This window comes from Brachyhypopomus gauderio, chromosome 4 (assembly GCF_052324685.1).
Source record: "Brachyhypopomus gauderio isolate BG-103 chromosome 4, BGAUD_0.2, whole genome shotgun sequence".
Classification (NCBI taxonomy): Eukaryota; Metazoa; Chordata; class Actinopteri; order Gymnotiformes; family Hypopomidae; genus Brachyhypopomus; species Brachyhypopomus gauderio.
Window position 1 is genome coordinate 16,734,443 of NC_135214.1, and position 25,544 is coordinate 16,759,986.

Here is a 25,544-nt window from a genome sequence, read left to right on the forward strand (position 1 = left end):
TAACATTGTGACAGCATATAAAGCATACATTTAATGTACCAGATTTACCCAAATTTGTATTTCACAACCAGTAAGAAACTGCGTGCACAGTTAAAGAAACACAATCAAGTTTAAAACACTGACTGGCATTCCTGCACCTCATCACAGAAAAACTTTATTTTTAAAGTTACTATTAGCAACTATTAGTATTTGGGGAAATAAAAGATTGTGTCAGTGTAGAATATGGTAATAAAGCTTAACATCTTAAAAAATTTAAAAAGCTCTAACATATCACTAAAATAGTCAAAAACTACATCATTGTTCAAAATGATACTTTTTATGTATGATTTTTCTATGCTAGTAATACTAGTAATGTAAAATGTGCATATATATTATTGAGATTAACAGTGTATTCAAATCGAACAGATTTTAAGAAGTGCACATTTCCTTACTATGAAAAGAGTGATTGTTTCTTTTGCAATCGAATATAATGATCAAATAATGATTAAATAATTTGTTATTAAAATTCTAAACCCACAGTATTCATTCTTAGCCACATCATGTCCCAATGTAAGTTACATATGCATTTCGACTTATTAGATGAATGCACATCATTTAAATGAGGTTATACATTTGCGTATAATCCAGTTATTCTTCAATAAACTCATCTCAGATGATGAACTGATTGCTAAATAAATGATAGACAATGTGGACAATCATGTAGTATAGAAATATTCATCTACTTTACTAGACAAGCACCCTTTTCCTATAGCTGAAAATCAATACAGTAAGAGACTTCAGGTGATGGCAGGAACAGGCCAATTATGCAGTCAGCTGCATGTAAGATAGAAGAATGCGGACGAGTTGCGTGTCCCGGCCTGCCCCGTAGTGTGTGCATGGGGACTTTGCTGAGATTGCATGCTGCACACATGAGGAAATGTCTTTGCTGCACACATTGCCCAGAGTGAGGGCTTGTATCTTGAAATCTGGAGACCGATTCAGACAATGAAATGCTGAAAATAAACAAAATCCCACATCGCAAACAACATTATGTGATTTAAAAAATGTATTTATTGGCTTAAATGCTGTGTCCTATTGGCATTCACTACGTGTAGACAGTTTGTATGGTTCCTAAATTTCCATGAAAATGTTGAGTAATTGATATAGAGAACTTCCTAATTAAGTTATGGAGTACAGTTACTATTGTCACAGATATAGTCAAGCCTATTCTCTGAGCTGTGAGTGACTCCAGCCGTCACCCTGTTTCTCCCCTTGAACAGTCCATCTCACCACGTTCCCCCGACCTCATGCTGCAGGAACTCCACCACACTCTTGATACTTCTGCTGCCTGTTACATTGAGCAGAACCGTCTTCAACCTGGGGGAGGCTGCGCCATTCGCTGTGGAGGCACCAGGTTCCGTAAGACACGCAGCGATTGCATTAAACCTTTGATAGTCAAACTGGCGGGCCACGTGGTTGCCAAATCCACCATCGCATCCTGTGACAAGGATGTGCTTCCTATCCACATGACCAATAAGAGAGTCCCTTATGTACCAATATGTGGCCATAGCAGCTATAACTGACAGTGTGCTTGACCAAAATAAATTGGAAGTGATTACCAGAAAAACAGAAAGTTCAAACAAGTTAACTCTTTTAGGACATTTCTAGTATGGTTATAGAAGAGTCCCCCTTCAGTTGTTAATATTATTCCACGTGCACCACCTGGTGGTTAGTATGTGCAGGAACACTGAGTCATGTGTATTTGATCAGGAAAATCACCAAAATGCTTTGCTATCTGGCCTGTTATGCTGGCCCTACACCAAGCTATTTTTCAGGTAATTTCACTGTTGCAGACAAATTTCCCATAATTTTGAAATCTGGAATAAAATCACATGAGTTTTGTTAGAGTTGCAGTGCAATCCTGTCATCTCAATGGGCAACTATTGTCAAAGCTGTTTCTGTTCCATAGTTTAACATTTTTTCTTCTTGTAAATTTCCAAAATGAGCATGATGGCATAAAATCTCTGGATTCCAGTTGCAGTCTTACAAGTAGTGACATTTTAAGGTCCCAAATATTTACAAAATAACTGGGACTACATTGTCTTTAGATGTGAAAAGTTGTAAGACTTTATTTTTAAGTCTTCTAGTGTTACCATTACATGGATGGACCCTGACATACCCAGTGATTTATGGCTATCATACTATTATACAAGGGCGTAGGCAACACTGATTATGAGAAATAAAAAGTGAACCGACCATTATCCCTGTGTGAAGTGTAAAAAGATGTCCCCAAACCCTCTGATTTGGTCATATCACAGAAAGCACAAGAACTGACCTCTGCTTTTGAATGTTTGGTCAGATCCCACTCCCTTCCCAAACACAGATGTAGGAGCCACACACACCAGGGTTCACTCACAGATCAAAGGTTTCTCACATACTGTGAAGTAAACATGTCCTGGTGAATATGTGATAAACCCGATTAACCTCAACCACATGCATTCAGTCCCTTTCACCTCTTTTGAAGTGACCACTGTGTCCAACCTTTTGCACAGTGGCTGCATGTGATTACAAATCTAAACCCACATCCACTGAACTAACATTTTAAATCAATTACAGAAAACAGACTACATACCAAAAGACAGTAACAATGAGTGTAAATCATTACAGAGGGTCTGGAAAGTACAGTAGTTATGCAATGGATAGTATGATGTGAATTTCTTGAATTATGATGCAGCCTCGTGTATGGGCACTCTGAGCAATGTGATTACATTTAAAAGAAGCACTTGAGTTATGTAAATAAAATCTTTAAGCAACCAATAACTAGAAAGCATTTTATGTGAGACTATATAACAGATTAAATAACTTCCACACTGTGAGATTTTTCTTATGTAAATGTTCTTTTTATCTTTATTGAGTCCACAAGACACAATGCAAATGTGTTGATGGTGACTGGCTCTAATATTATTGCTATGACTTCTGATGAGATTGTTTGGACTGATGAGACTGATGAGGGTCAGTCAGAGCTCTGGAGGTGAGCTGGCATCGCCAGTGTCATGGTTGTACATTTTACCTTAGACATACAGACTTTTGTACATAACTACAGAAACTGAGGTTAGAGACTCTGGCTAGTTAGCCTAGAATAATGAGGAGCCTGAACTAAAGCTATAGTTTATAACATTGATTAAAACACTATTTTTGTTTAATTTTTTTATGCCTTCTTGGTTGGACATTATTTTTTTGCAGTATGGGATCAGCAATCCAGGTTGGCAGGTAGGAGAGAGGCAACCAGTAGAGTTTGGCATCCCAGCCAGGAGAGTAGCGGGTGCGGGGGTGGACCGCAGCGATCGCATGCTCCATAGACCTCACCACCTTCATCAGGTCTCCATCCAGCATCTTCACAAACTTCTTTTTCATCATTACTTTCACTAACGTTGGTAAAACACAAACCAAACATGAACATGTCCATTTTAAAATTGACTATAATAAACCATGATTCATAGTGTTAATTTGTTGTGTTAAATTGTGTGACACCATTTAAAGCAAGATTATTCAAATAAAAGAGGGGGCGATACAATTAAACTGAACACACCTCTTCAAAACATCTACGTTTTTAACTAACCTCGATCCATGTAGTCACTTCCGTAGCTGTCCTTGACATCTTGTGGCAGTCTGTCCCATAATTTCTGAGCACTTTTCTGAATGACATCAGTGTCAGTCACACCCGTCTTGAAGAATCCAGGTTCAATACACAGAACCTTCACTCCAAATGGTGCCATTTCTATTCTTTAGGAATAAAACAACATAACAACATATGTTCAAATTAGAAGTGCTTGGTCTGTGTGTTGAGATGATATAGATGATGTAGGTCAATGGAGACTAATCTCCCTCTTAACATTTCAATAAGTGTCTGTCAGGATAAACAAAATGTTAATAAAAATGTTAACATCCTATTCCCAACATGTTTACCTTTCCTATGTTGATGTCACAAAAGGTCATAACTACTACATATCATACTATTAATATTGTGTTGGATCAATGTAATTTTATCCAGTGTAGTACTAAAATTTACATTTTAGATTGAATTACATTTTAGCCACAGTAATTTTTTATTTTTTTTTGGGGGGGGTTTGGGGGGGGGGGGGTGTTGTAACCGTTCTTACCAGGTACCTCTTAACTCATGTCAGTGTAATGGGTTTTAAGAAACTTGACTGTTGACAGCTCACCTCAGGCTGTCATTGAATGCCTCCACTCCAAATTTTGAGATACAGTATGGCCCGCCAAATGGACTAATCCTTCCAAAGACACTGGCCACATTAACCACACGGCCCTTGGCTCTCTTAATGAGGGGCAGCACACTCAGAGTCACAGCAATGACTCCATTTAAATTTACATTAATCATGTGCTTAAAGTCGTCAACAACCAACCAATCATTGGGTGCTGATGGAACAGAAACTCCTGCATTGTTTACTACAGCCCATAGACCTATAAGAAGCATAAACACACATACACACACAGAGACAAGACATATTACTGTATGTACAGCGCTGGACATGAGAATTTGTGTTGTGAAGAGATTAAGATTTTCTACTTAGCTATCCTCAATTACCTCTCTCTCCCACCATTGTGTTTATGAAGTCAGTTGCTTTGCTTATGCTGTTATTATCTGTAACATCTAAATGGACTGTAGACAGTCTAGATGAACAGGCCTTCTGTAGCTCATCTTCTCCCTTCTCCGTGAAGCAGCCAGCAATTACACAGAAGCCCAGCGTGTCCAGGTGTCTGGCCAGGAGATTTCCGAAGCCTGTATCACATCCTGTGACATAGACGTATTTCTCAGATATGTTTGGTACCCGTTTCAGCTCTCGAACCCACCGGAAGGCATAGTATAAGAGCACCAAACCTAGGATAAATAAAAACATTCCTGCAAGAGAAAAGTAATACTTAAAAAATGTCTATATAAAGCAACGACACCATCTAATTAAAAAAATCTCTGTTCAATTGACAGCTGTAATCATTTAACTACAGCTGTAGTCATTTAATTTCCAATTCTGGGAAAAGAAAAAAACCTTCTTTTTTTGCAGGGGTTGTTGTAAAGGAGCTGCAACCAAATACAGTAGTTAACAATTAACAACGCTGTTTGTCACTTGCGTAAGGTTGTCGTCGGCACATCCGTGTTTTAGGAATTGTACCATTTGTGCGTGTTGTAGTTTCCTCCTGCTTTTGCTCTTGCTCCTTACTCTTCTTTTTGTTGATATATTCAATTATCAAATCATTGACCCATCATGTTAGAAAACATGTAACTAAGCAGGTGAAGCGCTGACTGTAATGTCACCCAGCCCACAGCAGCAGAATCACACTAATCTGCACTTTGTTTACTTTTCATAGGAAGAGCAGGCTGCTAATTTGCCTAGATATACAGTGTTTAAGTACATTGAACAAATGAACATTATGCTAAATTGTTTTGGTACATTGAACGTGGTTGAAAGTAATGCTGAAAAATAATAAAAGTGATAATAATAATGAATACTATTATCACATAGCCTACTTCGACTTCGCTCGCCAAATAGGCTACCTGATGGAAATTCTTTTAAAACTTAGCAAAGCACACGGTTTTGTTTTTGCTTAAAAGTTGTTATTTTACTTACATGCATACAAACGCTGTGTAGAATTAAACTAAATGTACATTAATTTGATATACCTGCAAGCCTCCGTGTCGACCGTTTAACGTTACCGTTCAAGACCTTTTCTGGACACTCGCAGACGTAGTTTTTCCGGGATTACACGGAAATCTGTTATCACCGTAGCTTCTTTCCTCCAGACGGCGGTGCGGAGTACAACACGGAAACGGTTGGGTTTGCTTTACAAAATGACAAAAACACGACAATCTCACAAACAATACAAAACTCAGAATGGCTGATTTTGGGGAAGGACTCCGATCCCATAACATAAACCCATGTGTTGGTATTACAGCCTAGTAGTGTTGTGGCCATGAACTTTGTTCATAGAATGACCTATAGGCTACATTACTTTTATATTACATTACTTATCCATAATGCTCATTAGAAAAAATAACGCTGCACACTAATGTAGGCCTATACTGAAGCTTTAAAATCGCAAAAACAATTTCATAAAATTTTCGAATTACTGTGTTGGGTTCATTCTATGCCTACCAGAATGTAGCCTACTGATCTGAAATAGGGTTGTGATATGGTGTGATAAGATCTTTAAATCTCACTGGATGTTACATGGTACATCAGACCAGATGCAGAGATTACACAGATGGTGTTTGGTGTTTTAGGTAATGTGAGGAGCACATGTTCATTATACTGTACACATGCCAATATTGCTGTTATGACATTGAAGATCATCATCTGCTAGTCACCAGCTGGTTTGACAACCTTCCTGGGCAACGGAAATCAATATTAGACGGTTGTTTGCAGACAGCTTTTAGGATTCTAATAGAAATACAGAAGACCAAATTATTTACCTTATTGTTACTATTAATATACTCTTTCTGTAGAAAGTAATAGATGGGTGGTATGAATGTAATATTATTTCTTTCCATATCAGTGGCATTTTATCAGGTACGAAAAATGGGCCACCATCATTCATTTGCAAACATTCCACAACCACATTTGTGATAGTATGCTGTAGTGACCATTTATTTCCTGAAAGGGTACAAAGTGATTGGAAACCATTTTAATGTCAAATATTTCATCATTTTTATACAAATGGAGATTCCCCCCCCCCTTGATTCTTTGATTTCAGAAAATAAATAGCAATGGTTAGTTTTGTAAGCAGACTTGAGGGAAACTGACAACAGCTCACAAAGCCTGTAAAGGAGAACAATACTCAGGATGGTTGAATGGGTGCTTTGGCTGCTATACGAGGGAGCTGGCACTTTGGTCCGGGTGTCAAACTCACATTTACCTCCTGTCAGACCTGTTATATGCTACATATGAGATATTAATCTGAATGCAGAGGCTTACATTCACATATGCAAAGCAGTTATTCATCCAGTGTACAATGACCCAAGAACGTATTTCAGGTGTGTGCTGATATCTGATTCATGTTTTATAACTGTGACTAGCCAACAGCGTGCTGTACCTAAGTATCAGTTTAATTGTTGTGCTGATTAATAACAGATAATGCAGAAGTCTTAAAGTTCATTTACATTGTAAAGTTGTTTCCCTACCGAGCATTGACCCAAGAACTAATTTCAAATATTTGTTTCCCGGTGTGCCTTTGTCTGAGTAAGATCCGGAATGGAGTAATCTCACAAAGATTTTTATCCTTAATCTACTTTTCAATACATTTTTAACATTCCTGCATAGAGTTTTTGGTAAAAAAATTCCTTAGGACTATTACAGCAGAGATACCAGTATATATATATCTCTATATTACTAACATGTTACCACTTCCACTCAGATGAGGGTGGGTGAGTTTATGCATGAAATAAAAGGTCAGAAGGAAAAACTGAGAGAATGAAACAGACACCAGCAAAGTACTTTAATCAATAGCCCATTTATTCCTTTCTAAAGCACAGATACATTATGAAATAAAAAGTGTCAAAGAACACTGTGTAGGCTGCACATAATGTGTAATTAGTACACAGTTTTATATTTTACAGTGTACAGTACATTTTACATTTCCTATTTCTTAAATAAAAGCATGTTTTGGGATCACAGTGTTAAATAAGCAAAAAGTAAAATGTATCAAATTAGAATACAAGAGTGTGAATGAATGAAGTTTGAATGGAGAAATTAGGGAGTAATTAATTTTTTTAATGATGTATTTTCATTTAAAGTGGTTGATTGTGTAATATAACCTATTCAACTAAATAATTCAAACATACAGAAATGCCAGAATTAATTATTATTAATATTTAATTAGTTTGAACATCTTGTCAAATATTGTAGTTCAAGAATTGCATTACAAAATGAGTGGAATGACCATAAGACAGCATATAAGATAATATCAAAGTGTATTTAACTTTGTTAGGTTAATTCATTCAACTGAATAAAGTAAAATTGCAGTTTATTCCTCTGATCTAAATCATTTTCAGCTGTTGTTTTTATTATATGATCTAAATATAATGTAATACATATTGTAGTGCTTTTTATTTACATAATCTTTAACATCTTACTGTATATTTTGGCAAATTAATGGCTTTATTAAATCCATTTAATTTCACATGAATTATGTGATAAATAGAACATCTAGGAAATATTGGCTTTCCCCAATAACTCCCCAAGTTTGAAGTTAAAACAACCTTGATTCTTTTCTCAATGTAAGCTCACACTACTTAGTCTAACAATTATGTATGTATGTGGAATAAAACACCAACTAATTCAATATTATGGAGCAAGAACTGTATGCAGGAACATGGGGTCAGTACCCGTCATCATTATTAATTATCCAAAGCTTAACTAATGTGAACATTACAACATTCATGACACCAATGAACTGGTGAATATAACAATAGAACAAAAGACATGTGTGAGAAAACACACACACACACACACACACACACACACACACACACACACACACACACACACACACACACACACACACACACACACACACACACACACACACACCACACACACACACACACCAAAGATTAAAACTGGTGAATCATTTTTGTGGAATACATACACTTGTTCTGCCGCTGTGCATAAACATCTAAGAAAGCATATCCTTCAAGACCTTCACCTTGTCTAAAGTTTGAAAGTGGTAGTGTCTTATCAGTCTAATAGTGGAACAGATAGCCACAGGGGTGTGGACTGGGCACTGATAGTATAAACCACTCAGAGGTACGTTTTGACAAGACTCTGTTCAGAAACTGCTTGGAACACTAAAAGATACCCCAGTCCAGGTACATGTAACATTTTTTCACTTACATATCTCAGCAGACTGCTTAATATAATGCATTTATTAGAATGATTTATACAGTATATTACCGTACATATTCTTAATGTTCATTAGAAAAAATAACATTCTTGTATTCATTTATATAATTAAAATTACTATGTGAAAATGTGATTAGGGAAAATGTGTGGTTTGCTAGCCCTGTAGGTTACTGAAGGCAAGCCTAGATAGTCCTTGATGGCTTATGTTTAATGTAACAATGTTAATACATTTAGATAAATTTTATTATGAGTAAATATTTTTTCCTAAGCCACTTTTTATTATTCCAATAAATGTATGAACATTGACTGAAATAATTGTGGAACACAAGGCCGTAAATTAAGAAAAAAAGAGTGTGATCCTTTTTTTACATGACTTTTTTGATTGCATGATTGATAGCTTGTGAGGTTACTGCTAGCAAGCAGTAATTATCTCCATAGATCAACACTACATGAGTTTGTTCAGTTTATGACCCTGCAGTTTCCATTTACGCCTGTTATGAAAATGAGCCTGTTAAAATGACTGGATTGGATAAATACTGGATTTAATATCTAGGTTTTTAATTTTAGAAACTGTTGAAGAACATTTGCTTGCCGCATGCATGCAGTTAATATTTAAAGATTTCCTGCTTCCTTGCTGTTCGGGCACTTCTCTGCTAGCTCTGCTTGTTGGTCTGTACAGTTGTTTTTACAAGTTATCTATGAAGGATAGTTTTGCACTTTTGACGTTCCGAATTTCTTGAGTGTCAATATGCATTTGAAAATTTTAACTGGACATTTGAGACCTGTGTGCCCTGAGCTTTTTGATATTGTTTGGTGTTACGGTACACCCCCTGACCCCACCGTGCGTGTGTATGTGTGTTCTTCATCCGCTTAGGTCCATATATGCATTTTCTTTGAGTGTGGTTCTGTGTGTGTGTGTGTTCATGTGTGTTCATCCATTGGACCTATTCAATATGATTCTTGCCATGCAAACTGCTGATAAAACTGTCGCGACCACTGGCAAAGAAAGAGACATCTCTCTGCATTGTTGCTGGGATGTTCAAAGCCCAAGCTTATCTTTAACTCCCAATTCAGTGAACAATAACAACGGGAAGACCTGGATTCTTGTTTGGGGGAAGGAACACAACAGAAACAGATAGAACAACTGTGGCAAGCAGCCATCTCCAGAACAGAACATTCTTTTAGATAACAGATATGAAGCTCTCGCCTCAACTGGATAAGCAGAAATCAGAAATGCCTCCCTCTCCAGGAAAACAAGCTGCACAAACCAATCTGCATCAGAGGAACAACTCCAGTCTCGCTGCTAAACATCAGCATGCAAAATACTCTGGCCACACATGGATCAACCACCAACCTGCCAACCATGCTAGTCGGCTGCATGCTAACAAGCATGCGAACAGGGTTAGCCATCAGAATGGCCACACACATGCCAGCCAGCAGGCTGCCAGGCATGCTAGTCAGCATGCTAACAAGCATGCAAACAGCAATCACAATGCTAACCATGTTAGCCATCAGCACGAACGATGATGAGAGATGAGGAGCACGTCCACAGTCCAAAACTCTACTGATTGAGGACTCAATCATTACAGTTGTATGGAGCATCAGTATTAAGGCTTTGTGGTTTCCTCGTGTTACTGTCTGGGAAGTGATACCAATGATTCCAATGATCATCCAGATATGGAAAGACTGATTGTGGTTGTTGGCTCTAGCAATATTTTCTGAAACAAGATTTTAACCATCTGCTCAACATTTTGGAGTTTTCCCCACCTGAAGTGTTCATCTCTAGGCCGATACATAGAGTCTGGGTAGGGGTCATTTTACCAGATTGCTGGCTCTAAACAGCTGGCTTGCTACAGCCTGTGCACATTGGAAGGTAAACTTCATCGACAATTTCAACATATTTTGGAAGCGTCCTGAGCTTTTTAAACCTGATCAGCTTCACCATTACAAGACAAGCACTCAAATGTTTGTAGATAATCTGCTCTATGGCATCACTCATATGCGGAACTTGCACCCAACAACCAGCAGTAATGTCAGTCACAGGAGCTCACAATCACATCAGCTATTCAAAATCTCCTTATTAAATGTCTCCAGGGTAAATAAGAGAAGAGGTGTTTTTTAGGGGAGTTTTCTACTGAACAGTAATTATCCAGTTCTATCAAATTGTCATCTATCATCCTCCCAGACTACAGTATGCAGACTTTCTTGAAGATTTAGCAAAATGCTTTCTAGGATTTTAATTGATGTTGATTATGTTTTAATTACTAGGGATTTTTTAATTCCCATGGACATATCCTTAAATCCAATCACATCTGAATTCATAAGGAATTCAGTTTGATCTCATACTCGTTTGATCTCATACAACATGCATCAGGTCCAACTCATAGGCACAGTCACACTCATTTAGATGTTAATAATATTGATATTGCTGATGTAGCATTCATGATCACTGTGTATTTTTCAATATGTCAGCATCAATTAGAACATTCAGTGAAAAGCACACAATTACCAAGCGTTATCTCAGTGCTGGGACTGCCATGGCCTTCATGGACTTAATACAGTCCCTCCCTCCCCCTCACAGAAACTGTGAATGAGTTAGTTGAAACATTCACACACAGAATTGGTGATTGTATGGATGTTGTGGCACCATAGGTAACTAAAATTATTACTGGCAGAAATCAGATGCCCTGGAGGAACACCCCATCTGTTTAAAACTTTTTTTTTAAGCTTGCACGCAGGCTGAGAGGCATTGGTGAAGGGCAAAATTGGAAGTACATTTTGATATTTATAAAACAATATTGTAGAATTATGGTAGCATAATGGTGTGGTGATTAGCACTGTTGCCTCACAGCAAGGCAGTCTGGGTTTGATTCTTGGTCTGGGCTGCTCTGTGTGGAGTTTGCATGTTCTGTGTGGGTTTTCTCTGGGTACTCCGGTTTCCTCCCACAGTCCAAAGACATGCATAGTAGATTGATTGATCACTCTAAATTGCCCGTAGGTGTGAGTGTGTGCTTGTATGTTGGCCCTGTGGTGGACTGGTGACCTGTCCATGGTGTACCCTGCCTTTGCCCAGAGAAGCTGGGATTGGCTCCAGTGACCCCAATATATGGATAATGGATGGATATTGCAGAATTACAAAAGTGATGTGAAATCAGCACCAAATTTTTTTTTCGCAACCTTGATTGATGCATCCAATAATAACTCAGCTGCCCTGTTCACAATATGTAAAATACTTTTTTAGCAGGTTCTGAGTTCACTATCTAACGATTGTTCAAACAAAATCTCTAGTATTCCTAAAGCTGCAGTGGTTAAAGCACTACTAAAGAACCGAAATCTTGATCCCACAATTCTCAATAATTATTGACTTACTTGTATATCTTACATTCCTTTTTTTGGCCAAATAATTGAAAAGGTTGTGTCAACACAGTTGAATGATTATGTTCAAGCAAACCAAATAAACAACACTTTTCAGTCTGGTTTCAGAGCCCTCCACATCACTGAAACAGCTAGTTAATGTAGTAAATTATGTGAGATTGAAAAAAGATGCAGACAAACTCTCAATGCTTTTTCTGCTGGATTTAAGCAATACTTAACATTGTTGATCATGCCATCCTTTTTTGATTAACTCCAGAATTGGTTAGGCCTCAGTGGTTTAGTCTTAGACTGGTTTAGATCTTGATCTTTAGGCTTTTTATTTGCAGACGAGTAACACCAAACATGAAGCAACAGAACTGGATCTGCAGTGACTGCCAAATATTACATGCAGCACACACACACACACACTGAAATACACAGATGTAAATGAGACATATGCAATATATAACACTAGTGACATGACAGATGAAATAAGTAACACTGATGAAACTACACATGTGCTCATACAGGCACACACAAATATATAAGCACACACCTGAGGGAGGAATCAAAGAGTGACAAAGGTCTGTTTTCATCACCGTGGTGTATTGTTTGCCAACTAATCAAGAAAAAAATGCATTTTATGCATGTTAAAAGAATGCATTTTAACATGACCAATGTTTTAACCAAAATTTTGAAAAAATTAAAGGGTCTGATATAGATATATCCATATAGATATAGTATCAAGATACTAAAAAGCTACATTTAAACGGCATTAGATTTGATTTTCTAAGACGATACATCTGTATTTTGGACAGTTGAACTCAGCTTTGTAACACTTTGACAGAAATGACCTTGAAAGTTATGTAGATTGCATAATCAAAATATTCAATCTAACTACATTGTTCTTTTTAACGTGAACACCCAGTTCTCACTCTCGCACTGTTTGTTCTGTTCACAAATACTCTGACAAAAACTTCTTATTTCAAACACATTTTAATTTCATTTCTTTTATTCCATACTAACATTAGGACAAAGGAAAACCTTTTTTCCGTAAAATATTTATCAAATACAAGGCTTATAACCAGTGTTTGTTGCAGGTGGAATACTAAGCACTAAATTACTGAACATGAAGTCAACTCATCTCAGTCCAGATCCCCAAAGTGTGAAAGTGCGTCAGGATGATAAAGGTAAGACTTGCTGCTCTTCTGTTTAGTATGAGATTCACTACTCTGTCACAAGAGCAATCACTGGACATCTCAAAACACTTTTTATTGACATTATGTCAAAGTGATTACGCTATCTTTTTTCTTCCATTTTACACCACAGCTACTGAAACGATGTGAGTATTGAGACTTAACATGGAAAATTTAATTTCGCTATATTTAAAACCCATATTGATTATACAAATTCATTATATAGGCTATATTCACATTATTCTTACGGACTGTCATTGTGGTTGGTTTGATGATACCATCAATTAAAAGCTGATGACAGATTTCATTTCACACTTCAAGGGACGGGAGTGACAAAAGAAAAGAGAAAACGCTGGGAGTCGGATTTTTTCAACTGTTCCGCTTTGCCACGTGGGATGACAACATTATGATGGTGGTGGGAAGCCTGTGTGCACTTGTGCACGGTGCTGCCTTCCCCCTCATGCTGTTAGTGTACGGCATGATGACGGACATTTTTGTGGCCTATGAGCTGGAGTATCGGGAACTGGCAGACCCCAACAAAACCTGCATCAATAACACTATAACCTGGACTAACGGTTCGGTAGTGGGGATGGCAGATAATCGTACGTTGCACTGTGGGTGAGTGTATTGACAAGAATTCTGAGAGTTTTGATGCAAGTTGGGAATAGTACCTATTCTATGATAAATACACTGAATTGTAGCAGTCAGAGATGTTCTCTTTCTCTTACACAGTGTGGATATTGAAGCCCAGATGACCCTGTTTGCTTATTACTATATTGGCATTGGACTGGGAGTGTTAATTCTTAGTTACTTTCAGGTGTGAAAAAATCTTATTCTCTTGATTGGTGCTAAATGCACATCATGGAAATTTTATTATGATAAATGCAATGTATCTATATTAACAAATGTTGAGTTTATCCTATACGTACTCTATATGTGTTCTCTGGCTTTATTATTCCTTCAGATTGATTTGTGGGTTTCTGCAGCTGCAAGACAGACACAAAGAATCAGAAAAACTTACTTTAGAAAGATAATGTGCATGGAAATTGGCTGGTTTGACTGCACTTCTGTTGGGGAACTAAACACAAGAATTTCTGAGTAATATTTTATTTTATATCTGCCCCAAGATTGAATTAATAATTGGATTACAGCTTGGACTGAAAGTTTTTCATTATATAATTAAAGAGTGTACTTGACATTGCATGTTTCTCTCTCTTCAGTGATATTAATAAAATCAACAATGCAATAGCAGACCAGGTACCAATCTTCATTGAGAGGCTGTCCACATTCACATTTGGTTTCCTGGTGGGTTTTGCTGGAGGATGGAAGCTTACACTGGTGGTGATTGCAGTGAGCCCACTGATTGGCCTGGCAGCAGGACTCATGGCCAAGGTCAATAAAAATTCCTCATACATATTCATTAAATATTCATCACATATTCAAGCACAACAGTCATGGTTTCTCATCAGTCTTTTAACAAGCTTTTTACATTGCTGTGGCATTCTCTGCAATATATCTGAAAGTGACCAGATGTGTGTTCACAGGCAGTGGCCGGTCTGACGGGACGTGAGCTACACGCTTACGCCAAAGCAGGTGCCATAGCAGATGAAGTTCTCTCGTCCATCAGAACAGTAGCAGCATTTGGAGGAGAGGACAAGGAGACAGAGAGGTACCATTTAGCGTCCTTCATTGTCCTGGCCCTTCAAACGACCCTCAAACGCTTCCCTGTAATGCTGTGACAAAATGTCATTACCCATGTACCCCTGTCCTGCTCAGTGGCATAATGACATGCATAAATATGTATACCCAGTGGCACAAAAAGGGGGTATGCAGCGTATGCGACGCATAGGGGCGCTGCACTAGAGGGGGCGCCAAATCGATGCCAGAAAATTATTTGCCGAGTTGATCGGGGGTGGGGGTGAAGTGCGGGGGGCGCCGATAGTATGTTTGCATACACCTCAGAAAGTATGTAGTTGCAACCCTGTGTATACCTCAGTGACATTAAGTATTTTGTTTTCTCCAGATATGACAGGAACCTTGTGGAGGCTCAAACCTGGGGGGTGAAGAAAGGGATGATCACTGGGATTTTTATGGGATCTATGTGGTGCATCATCTTCCTCTGTTATGCCCTTGCATTCTGGTATGGCTCCAAGCTTGTCATTGACACCCAGGAGCTCACACCTGGAACCCTCATCCAGGTGGGTATGCGCCAACGAAAAATGTCAGTGTCTTATTAACTTGTCATGAACCTCAGTTACAGCTCGACAATGACGTCTCATGCTGTTCTCAAGTCGACTTGTTGTCTGCTGAGGCATCTCACTCTTCTTGAAGGTCATTGAGGAGTTATGAGCCTCTACACGGCGGCTCAGCTGACCCCATAGGTTTTCTATGGGATTCAGGTCTGGTGAAAGTGCAAGCCACTCCATTTGAAGCACTCCAGTCTCCAACAGCCGTTCCCTAATGATCCGACCTCGATAAGCTTTAGCATTGTCGTAGATGAAGACGAAATTACGCTTGTGCTGTTCATGCAGAGACACAAAAACTGGATTAATGTTGTTATTGGAGCAGTATGGGCTTGTCACTGTACCATTCACAAAGTGTACAGGAATTCTGTATTGACTAGACACACCTGCCCACACTGTAACACAACCACAGGCTCGTCTGGTGACAACAGTGGCTGATGCACAGCGCTCTCCTTGATGTCTCAAACATCGTTGGTTGCCATCACTTCTACTCTATATCTATTCTACACTTCTATAAATCAGCTTTCATAGGTGAACACCACTGAGCCCCAATGGTCCCTTGTCCTGCATAAATGCAGGACGATGATGCCTGTGCCTGCTGGTGTGGTCAGGTACCCTTGCAGGTCACCTAGCATGCCGACCACTCTGATGTAAACGGTTTCAAATGGTCTGACTTGGCACTTGACTCTCTGTATCTCTATTGCAACCTGCTGATGACACTCTAAACTCAGTGGCCACTTCCATCTGAGAACATCCTGAAACATGGTGGTTTGCTAGACTTTGGAAGCTAACCAGGATTGCTGTGAGTATTAACACTGACATAGATTCAGCAATGAGTGCTCTCTCGAGCACCTTATAAAGTCTACTGAGCAGGTGTAGCGAATCAGGCTTGATTGGCCTGTTGGCTCCCTCTGGTGGCCAGTGGAGGTCTGGTCCTTACATATCCTGTTTAAAGCCTCACAAAGCCTCACAATTTTACTGTTGATAAATTGTTAGGTGTCATATTGGCCTCATGATGTCAAAATGTGAACAGCATGATGAGGAGGACTGTTCAAATACCAATTCAAATGGACCCAAATTGAAGTTTGGTCGATTCGTGGATCAAACACCTGTTGTGAATCTTGTTAGAACGTTGTGCTGAAACCTTGAATAGTTGGACATGTGCATAGGTTCATCCTGAAATTTCACCCAAAAGACAAATCAACTTAAATTGTAGCTCATTATTTGGTATGTTTCAGGTGTGTGTTAATTGTAGCTCATTATTTGGTGTGTTTCAGGTGTTCTTTGGTGTCCTCACAGGAGCTCTCAGTTTGGGCCAAGCATCCCCCTGTCTGGAGGCTTTTGCCTCAGGCCGCGCGGCAGCAAAAAGCATCTTTGACACAATAGACAGAGTAAGGCTCAAAGTGAAGCTCAAAGGAGCAACTCACCAGTGTGTTCACAACACCGAAACACCTCGGTCTTCTGGCTGCATAGAAGGATTATTAACTAATTCTTTTGTTCTCACAGATGCCAGAAATTGACTGTTTTACAGAGGAAGGGCATAAGTTAGATAAAGTAAAAGGTGACATTGAATTCCATAATGTTCATTTTAGCTATCCCTCCAGACCTGACGTAAAGGTTAGATAATTATACTTTTCTTAATATAAAAAAAAGAAGTAGCTCTTTTTTTAGCTACATCTTATATATCATAAACTGCAGTTATTTTTCCCTTCTCTTAGATTTTGAATGATTTAAACCTGGTGGTTAGATCGGGCGAGACTACAGCATTTGTTGGACCTAGTGGATCTGGAAAAAGTACAGTAGTCCAACTTATTCAGAGATTTTATGATCCACAACAAGGAATGGTAATTCACACCACAGGTTTAGTGCATCCATGTAATATGACTCTACTTTTAACTTTTGTGACTATTAAAGGTTATTATAAATGGTTAACCTTTAAGGGTTACTATTAAGGGTTAACCTTTAAGGGTTACTATAAAGGGTGATCTTTTAAGGGTTAACAATTAAGGGTCCAGCCCCGTCGACAGGGGGGGACAACCGGGTCTGTTGTCCCGGGCCCCAGGGCCAGGGGGGCCCATCAAAGAGCCCAGCAATTTATTTTTTATTTAAAGTCTATAATTTTAAATAATCTTGAAATCTTTCATTAATATAAATTTTTTTACTCAAAATAAGCTCAATGGCTAAAATATATGTTTTTTACCTATCTGCATATTTTCCATTAAGTGCATACACCCCCGCCTCCCACTGAAAAATGGTTTGATCCAGCATCGACCGTAGCCGGTCGGTACCCGTCCAACAGCGGGAAATACAGTGGTGGATAGTTAAAGTAAATACAGAAATCTGGAAAAGAAAAGAAAGTCGAATTTTAATGTATTTTAATGCATTGTGTTCCAGGTTTGAAAAGTGCTGGAATTTAGGCTAAAGTACTACTTCGTTTCACAACAAATGTAATTCCAGGACGAAAAATGAGAGAACGTGAAGACGTTAAGATTGGGCGTTTTGAAAATAAACAACCATTAAATAATGTAAATAAAAAGCAAATTATTTCGAGTATATGTATAAATATTTAACTTAATTATGTTTAGCGTTCAGGGAAATATTGAAATGGACCTTTAAAGTGACGTACAAGTGCTTGAATTCCACCTTATAAAGGTGTATGAACCCTGCAAACGTGACTTTGTTCATTGCGCAGAAGCGCGGCGCGCGCGAAGTGGCACATGAAACTTTCTTGTCCCGGGCCCCAGCAATACTGTCAACGGGCCTGTAAGGGTCAACTATTAAGTGTTAAGTAATAAGGGATATCTCTTAAGGGTTAAATGTTAAGGGTTAACTCTTTCATGTAATGTGATTGGAAGCTACGCTGTTGCTGCCCTTAGGTCACTCTGGATGGCCATGATATCAGAAGCCTGAATATACAGTGGCTGCGCTCACTAATAGGCATCGTGGAGCAGGAGCCTGCTCTCTTTGCCACCACAATCTCTGAAAACATTCGCTACAGCCAACCAGGAGTCACCATGGAGGAGATCATTCAGGCCGCCAAAGAGGCCAATGCTTACAACTTTATCATGGCCCTACCTCAGGTACATACCTTATACATAGTATGCCATCTTACCTACAGTGTAAGAATGTATGAATCTAAGCTATTTGTTCTTAATGTTTAATAAGAATATCTAACTCATGGATAATTGCTTTCTTTTTAAAAAATGCTGATTTATTACAGCCTGTGTGATACAGTAGGATAGTTTACATTACATTTACATTTACATTTACAGCATTTAGCAGACGCTCTTATCCAGAGCGACTTACAAAGTGCTTTGCTTCTGATCACAGAATACATCCTAGGAAATAGTACAGATAGGCCAGAATTCAAGACACCATTGAGTCAGACTACTACTAAACTACAGGAGTCAGTATCAGTACCTAGTGTTTTGCAAGTTAGACATTTGCCTAGAAGCACAAATAACCATAAACAGACATACAATTTAAGAACAACGGCAAGTGGTATCAGCTGAATTAGTGCTCTGGTAAGAACTCAACAAACAGGTGAGTCTTCAGTCTACGCTGAATAGTTTCTTGTGATGTGGTACTTGTTTGGTACGCAGAAGTTTGATACGCTGGTTGGAAAAGCGGGGAACCAGATGAGCGGTGGGCAGAAACAGAGGATCGCCATCGCTCGGGCACTGGTCCGCAAGCCCAGGGTCCTGCTGCTGGACATGGCCACCTCAGCCCTGGACAACGAGACCGAGGCCATAGTTCAGGAAGCTCTGGATAAGGTGAGACCCCCACACACAGCTACATTCGATTGGTAGGACAGTATCTAACCAATATTAGACAGTACAGAATATTCCGCATGTCTGTAACTTCTACGATGCTTTTGAAACTTATGCTTACACAAAGTCTTAAAGTTTTATTTATTTTCTTATCTACTTTGTCATCTGGCAGGCTCGCATGGGTAGAACCACGATCACCATTGCTCATCGTCTGTCTACGGTCCATAATGCTGACGTGATTGTGGGCTTCGAGCATGGGAGTGCTGTGGAGAGAGGCTCGCATGCTGAGCTACTGGAAAAGAAAGGGGTCTACTTCACTCTTGTTACTCTTCAGAACCAAGGAAGTGATGCATCCAATTTCGAAACAACCAACAGTGAGTGGACCGTACATTTGATGCTTGCTATGTGACATGAATGAGTCTTTAGTCTTTGTGACTGTCATTCTAAAACACCAGTATATGAGACCAGCGTACTTGAGCATGATGGCTTTGAGACTACCAGTTTCAGCAGAGGAAGCTCTATATCTACATTAAGGTATAGTACCGAATAACTAAAAATATCTATTCCCCTTAAATCAATATTATCTTTAAATAGTAAGATGTGTTTATTTTTGCTTTGTGTGGCTTATGCATGTTTAATCATGAAAATAAGGAAATGCAATCCTTACAAATTAGATCACAGTCTCAAAGTTGCAAGCACAGGCATGATGACACGTCTGAGGTAAAGTTTAACCCTGGCAGTTTCAGAATGGACACTGTCAAGAAAACAAAGGTAACATTTTTCTTCTTTTTTCTATGTTTTACATTCCTGTTGTTTTTGCTGTTAGTAATGTTGATGTTATGTGTAGAACATTGATGATGATGATGATGCAAAGGAGGTGATTGAATCAGCACCACTGGCTCGAATTCTGAAGTATAATCAGCCTGAATGGCCATATCTGTTCCTGGGCTCTCTGGGCGCAGCCATAAATGGATCTGTGAATCCTATTTATGCCCTCTTATTCAGCCAGATTTTAGGGGTGAGACGAATTTTTAATACTTTGAACAGAAATTCTTCAGTTGTCATTTAACATGGCCTTTATCACATGATATGAAATCAAGGTAACACTGTCTCCCTCATCTGCAGACATTTTCTATCACAGACCTGGACGAGCAAAGACGACAGATTAATGGCATTTGCGTTCTGTTTCTTATAGTGGGATTTATGAGTTTCTTCTCACAGTTCTTACAAGTAAGCTTCTATGTGTATACAATTTAATAGAAGCACCTTAGCGTCCTCTGATTTTTGTACAGAAATGGTATGCCATGCAGAATTTCAAAATCTGGTCAAATAATAAAATAATCAAAGAATATTCCTATGTAACAGTATATGCATGTATAGAAAATAATGCAATAGGAGAATACTGTAATGTCTTTTCACTATGGTGGATGTGAATGTTTCTCATGACAAGTGGATATTTCAGGGATTTGCTTTTGCTAAGTCTGGGGAGTTGCTGACTCGCAGGCTGAGGAAGGTTGGTTTTCAGGCCATGCTCAGACAGGAGATCGGATGGTATGATGATCCTAAAAACAGCCCTGGGGCTCTCACCACCAGACTGGCTACTGATGCTTCTATGGTGCAAGGGGTGAGAAAGATGAAGTATCTGCTGTACAGTATCTTACTCATGACTGTAGACACCGGCTTTAATGAACTGGCTTTAGTCTTTTGATCAAAATAAAAATAAATACAAAAATGAAAGAAAGACAGTAATATTATTCTATAATATCTTCCATAATATTTGTAGATTTGTGCATAATAGTAGTAATATTTTCATATCGTTTCTGCATTTCTTTTCTAATGCACTATCTATTATTTTTACAATGGGACAAGTTCAAAATGATTTACATATATGGTGTGAATATACTGTAAGTGTCTTGTGTGTTTCAGGCTACTGGCTCTCAGATTGGCATGATTTTGAATTCGCTGATGAACATTGGAGCCTCACTTATCATCGCCTACTACTTCAGCTGGAAGCTGAGTCTGGTCATGACCTGCTTCCTCCCTCTAATTGGCCTGTCGGGGGTCTTCCAGGCTAAAATGCTGACTGGCTTTGCTAATGAAGACAAGAAAGCAATGGAAGAGGCAGGACAGGTAAAGCAGCAGTCTGTGTTTCCTTTTAGTTTCACTATGATGTGAAATATCTCAGTCTCTTCTTTATGTGGAATATTCATCCAAAATACGATGTCATAGATCACACATATTCCTAACAGTTTCGTGGTTTCTAGACAGGTCAGTGATTCTAGATCTTGTCCCACAGGTGTCCAGTGAAGCAATAGCCAACATCAGGACTATTGCAGGTTTAGCTAAAGAGGGGCAGTTTGTATCTATGTACGAGCAGCAGTTGGAAGTCCCTTATAAAGCAGCCAAGAAAAAGGCTCACGTCTATGGCATCTTCTTCGCCTTCGCCAAATGTGTTGTCTTCATGGCATATGCAGCCTCCTATAGATATGGTGGTTATTTGGTTAACCATGAGGGACTTCATTATGTAATTGTTTTCAGGTGAGTTACATAATGTTAGATAATGACATACGCGATTGCTTGTTTAGAATACTGTCCCTGTTATCTAGCTATTTATAAAAATTATAGCTCTAAAAAAAATAATGCGTCCATGCACAAAACTTGTTTTTGCATGCATATTACTTATTGAAAAGCAGCATATAAATGAGTGTAATGTGCAGCGTCATTTCAGTGCATGCTGTGTGGTTCTCCCTGTAGAGTGATCTCTGCGATTGTCATCAGTGGGACGGCTCTGGGAAGAGCTTCGTCTTTCACACCAGATTATGCCAAAGCCAAAATTGCAGCCCAGCAGTTTTTCACACTGATGGACAGAGTGCCCAGAATAAGCCTTACTCAGACAGAGGGAGTCAGATGGGTAAGGACTCGGATGTGTGTGTGTGTGTGTGTGTGTGTGTGTGTGTGTGTGTGTGTGTGTGTGTGTGTGTGTGTGTGTGTGTGTGTGTGTGTGTGTGTGTGTGTGTGTGTGTGTGTGTGTGTGTGTGTGTGTGTGTGCGCGTGTGGGTATATATGTATGAATGTGTGTATAACTGAATATGTATGTATGTATGAATGGGTCTGAAAAATAGAAAATATCCAGTGAGCTGCACTGAAAAAAAGGCAAGCAGAGAAACATTATACATTATTGCTCAGGCTTCCTGGATTGTGTTGATTGCACTAATTTTACCTGGATTGCTAATTAGAAAATCTAGCAAGCTTGAGCAAAATTCTGGTGAGGACTTTTAATCGCGGCACCTGTAATTGACAGCACTAATATTTATATATATATATATTATATATATAATATATATTATATTATATATATAATATAATATGAGATATATATATATCTCATATTATATTATATATATTTATATATGTGGGGGTGTGGCGGGGTGTGTGTGTGTTCACTCGTGTCGTTAGTCTAATGTGTTTCACGCGGTGCTTGTTAGACTTTGTGCATAAAACGTATGTGTGTGTATCATCCTGTGCTCGCCTTTGTTTCAGTCTCACGCCAGTTCGTTTGTTGTTCTATGTGCGCGTTTTGGGCGATTGCACAAAATAAAATTGACATGGTTGCTACAGCCTGAAAACTGCCTCGTCCTTAAGCCTACACCCAACGGCCCTATATATATATATATATATATATATATATATATATATATATATATATATATATATATATATATATATATATTGTTACCCTGCTTTCATTTTTTTATTTCTATTAACATTTCTGTCTGTTTTTATCTGCTTTAAATCCTGCTTTTTAATCAGTGATGGTTTTTGCGGCTTATTTCCAGACAAACTTTAAAGGTAAGATTGAATTCAAGAACTGCTGCTTCACATACCCAAGCCGGCCTGACGTTCAGGTGCTGCGAGGTCTAGGAGTGGTGGTGGAACCTGGTCAGACTCTGGCCTTTGTGGGCAGCAGTGGTTGTGGGAAAAGCACAAGTGTTCAGCTCCTGGAGAGATTCTATGATCCAGACCAGGGCCAAGTGGTGAGAGACTAGAATCAGATTGCTGTAGTTTTTTTGTGACAAATCATGTAGGAAACAAAGAGAGATTCTGTTTGTTTGGCCTAGACAGGTGTAGGTCAAGATGGTGGATCAAATATGTGAGCATTTTATGAAATATGGATATTTGCAACCAAAATGCTGAAGGTCGAACTGCTAATCATGCTTTTTTTTTCCTAATTCCAGCTGATAGATGGACATCCATCTCATGGTGTTAATGTATGTTTCCTGAGGTCGAAGATTGGGATTGTGTCTCAGGAGCCTGTGCTATTTAACTGCACCATAGCAGAAAACATCCAGTATGGTGATAACTCGCGTTCTATCAGCATGGAGGAGGTCATAGAGGCTTCGAAAAAGGCCTACCTCCATGATTTTGTGATGAGTCTGCCTGATGTGAGTACACCAATCAATGTTTATTATGATCACATTCATTATAGAACATCTGCACCCCAAACGAAACTTTCAGTGATACTTGGAAAAAAGTCTTCACTCTCTTGCTGGTCAACAGAAATACAAGACGCAGGTCGGAGCTCAGGGCTCTCAGCTCTCTAGAGGGCAGAAACAGCGCATAGCTATTGCTCGCGCTATTGTCAGGAACCCCAAAATCCTGCTGCTGGACGAAGCCACCTCTGCCCTAGACACAGAAAGCGAGAAGGTATCGCCAATTAACCTTATGGTTACACTTCTGTCTCATATATCGTGAATTGCATCTGAAAAATAAAACTTATCAAGAGGAAAAACATAACTTTGACTAATGCTGAGTATATCCATTTCTAAGAAATCTATGATATATAGTGAACATGGTTGTTTCTTTATAGATTCACATGTAATTTTGCATATGTAAGTATAAGCAAATAGGTTTTGACAAATATGTTTACTCATCTCCATTACACGTTATGCGTGTGCAGATTGTTCAGGCAGCCTTGGATGAAGCTCGACAGGGTCGAACCTGCATCGTCATCGCCCACAGACTCTCCACCATTCAGACCGCCGATGTCATAGCAGTGATGTCACAGGGCGCTGTCATAGAGCAAGGGACGCATGAAGAGCTCATGGCTAAGAAAGCAGCTTACTACAAGCTGGTCACCACAGGGGCTCCTATTAGTTAAGAATGGTTTAACTAAGTAGAAATGCTATGTAGACATCCCCCATTTCATGTCTACCACCAGCATAAAGGCAAGCATGTGCTTCACCCCACGAATGATAAGGAGAAAAATTAAAAGGGAAATGTGATAATTGATGACTGATAAATGTGGGGAGGATTTCATAAATATCGGTCTTGTTCCCACCAAATGCATTGGCTAATGTGATGGGCGAGGGAGTGCAAAAAGGAAATTATCATGTCAGTCTCAGTGAAAATCAAGGATTTAATTTATAAAGTGCACAAACTCAAAACCTGTGAACTAATCCAAATTAAAGATGCTATAACCAGCAGTCAACTAGTAAAAGAGAAGACATAAGTAGACAGACAAACGACCCTCGGGTGTTAGGTTCCGTAATGGGCCACGCCCACCTGAGGGACGAACACAACATCAAAACAACAGGACAACGTAAAATACTGCCGCTGCTGACGGAGGCGGCCGGTAGGGGGCCCGCCGTAGCATGACATCTACAACTTCTTTCATTAATGTACTTTCTCTTTTTCAATCCCTTCCCAAAACCCATACAACAAAGAAGCATGTGTGATGTAGGCCTATAATATCAGATTATCTGCCTGATGTACAATACAGTAGCGATAAGTTGTTGGTCTGTAATATATATTTATTTTTTATTACATGGTTATTTTATGTGCTCAGTTTTTTGGGGTTAAACTTGTTCAGCCTTTGCATTTGTCTCTGCATCCGTGCAAACAGTAACGAAAGCCATCTGTTTCTGGGGAATTAATGGAGCTCAATGCAAAGCTATAAATAAATTAACCTTAATCATAAATCTACTATCTAAATACCTGCTTCTTTTGTTACGTCTTCATCTTTATATATCTGGCACATTCACTGTGTCTATATTGTGCTTTGGAGAACCATTGTAATTATGTCGCGGG

At 38.9% G+C, this 25,544-nt stretch overlaps 2 protein-coding genes across 5 annotated transcripts; one reads left to right on the forward strand and one right to left on the reverse strand.

Moving 5' to 3' along the window:
• Positions 1-2,989: 2,989 nt before the first annotated feature.
• On the reverse strand, positions 2,990-5,902 carry LOC143512418 (retinol dehydrogenase 7-like). Of its 2 annotated transcripts, none has more exons than XM_077002695.1 (5): positions 5,625-5,902; positions 4,586-4,900; positions 4,203-4,461; positions 3,599-3,762; positions 2,990-3,404 (listed from the first exon to the last, which is right to left on the reverse strand). In XM_077002695.1, the coding sequence occupies exons 2-5, from the start codon at positions 4,896-4,898 to the stop codon at positions 3,169-3,171; spliced, it is 972 nt and encodes a 323-aa protein (XP_076858810.1). In that variant the 5' UTR covers positions 4,899-4,900; positions 5,625-5,902; the 3' UTR covers positions 2,990-3,168. The 2 variants fall into 2 exon arrangements, with proteins under 2 accessions (XP_076858810.1, XP_076858809.1); XM_077002694.1 differs by having other exon boundaries at positions 5,678-5,900.
• A 2,776-nt stretch (positions 5,903-8,678) lies between these two features.
• Positions 8,679-25,544, forward strand: abcb11a (ATP-binding cassette, sub-family B (MDR/TAP), member 11a). Of its 3 annotated transcripts, none has more exons than XM_077002696.1 (27): positions 8,680-8,860; positions 13,349-13,438; positions 13,578-13,590; positions 13,766-14,062; positions 14,177-14,261; positions 14,409-14,542; positions 14,665-14,836; positions 14,989-15,113; positions 15,468-15,642; positions 16,965-17,078; positions 17,194-17,304; positions 17,406-17,531; positions 18,564-18,767; positions 19,290-19,460; positions 19,630-19,831; positions 19,913-19,991; positions 20,132-20,228; positions 20,305-20,475; positions 20,583-20,687; positions 20,920-21,081; positions 21,384-21,587; positions 21,754-21,995; positions 22,212-22,368; positions 23,294-23,491; positions 23,693-23,899; positions 24,015-24,161; positions 24,415-25,544. In XM_077002696.1, the coding sequence occupies exons 2-27, from the start codon at positions 13,378-13,380 to the stop codon at positions 24,613-24,615; spliced, it is 3,960 nt and encodes a 1,319-aa protein (XP_076858811.1). In that variant the 5' UTR covers positions 8,680-8,860; positions 13,349-13,377; the 3' UTR covers positions 24,616-25,544. The 3 variants fall into 3 exon arrangements, with proteins under 3 accessions (XP_076858813.1, XP_076858811.1, XP_076858812.1); XM_077002697.1 differs by lacking the exon at positions 8,680-8,860 and adding an exon at positions 9,759-10,767; XM_077002698.1 differs by lacking the exon at positions 23,294-23,491 and having other exon boundaries at positions 8,679-8,860.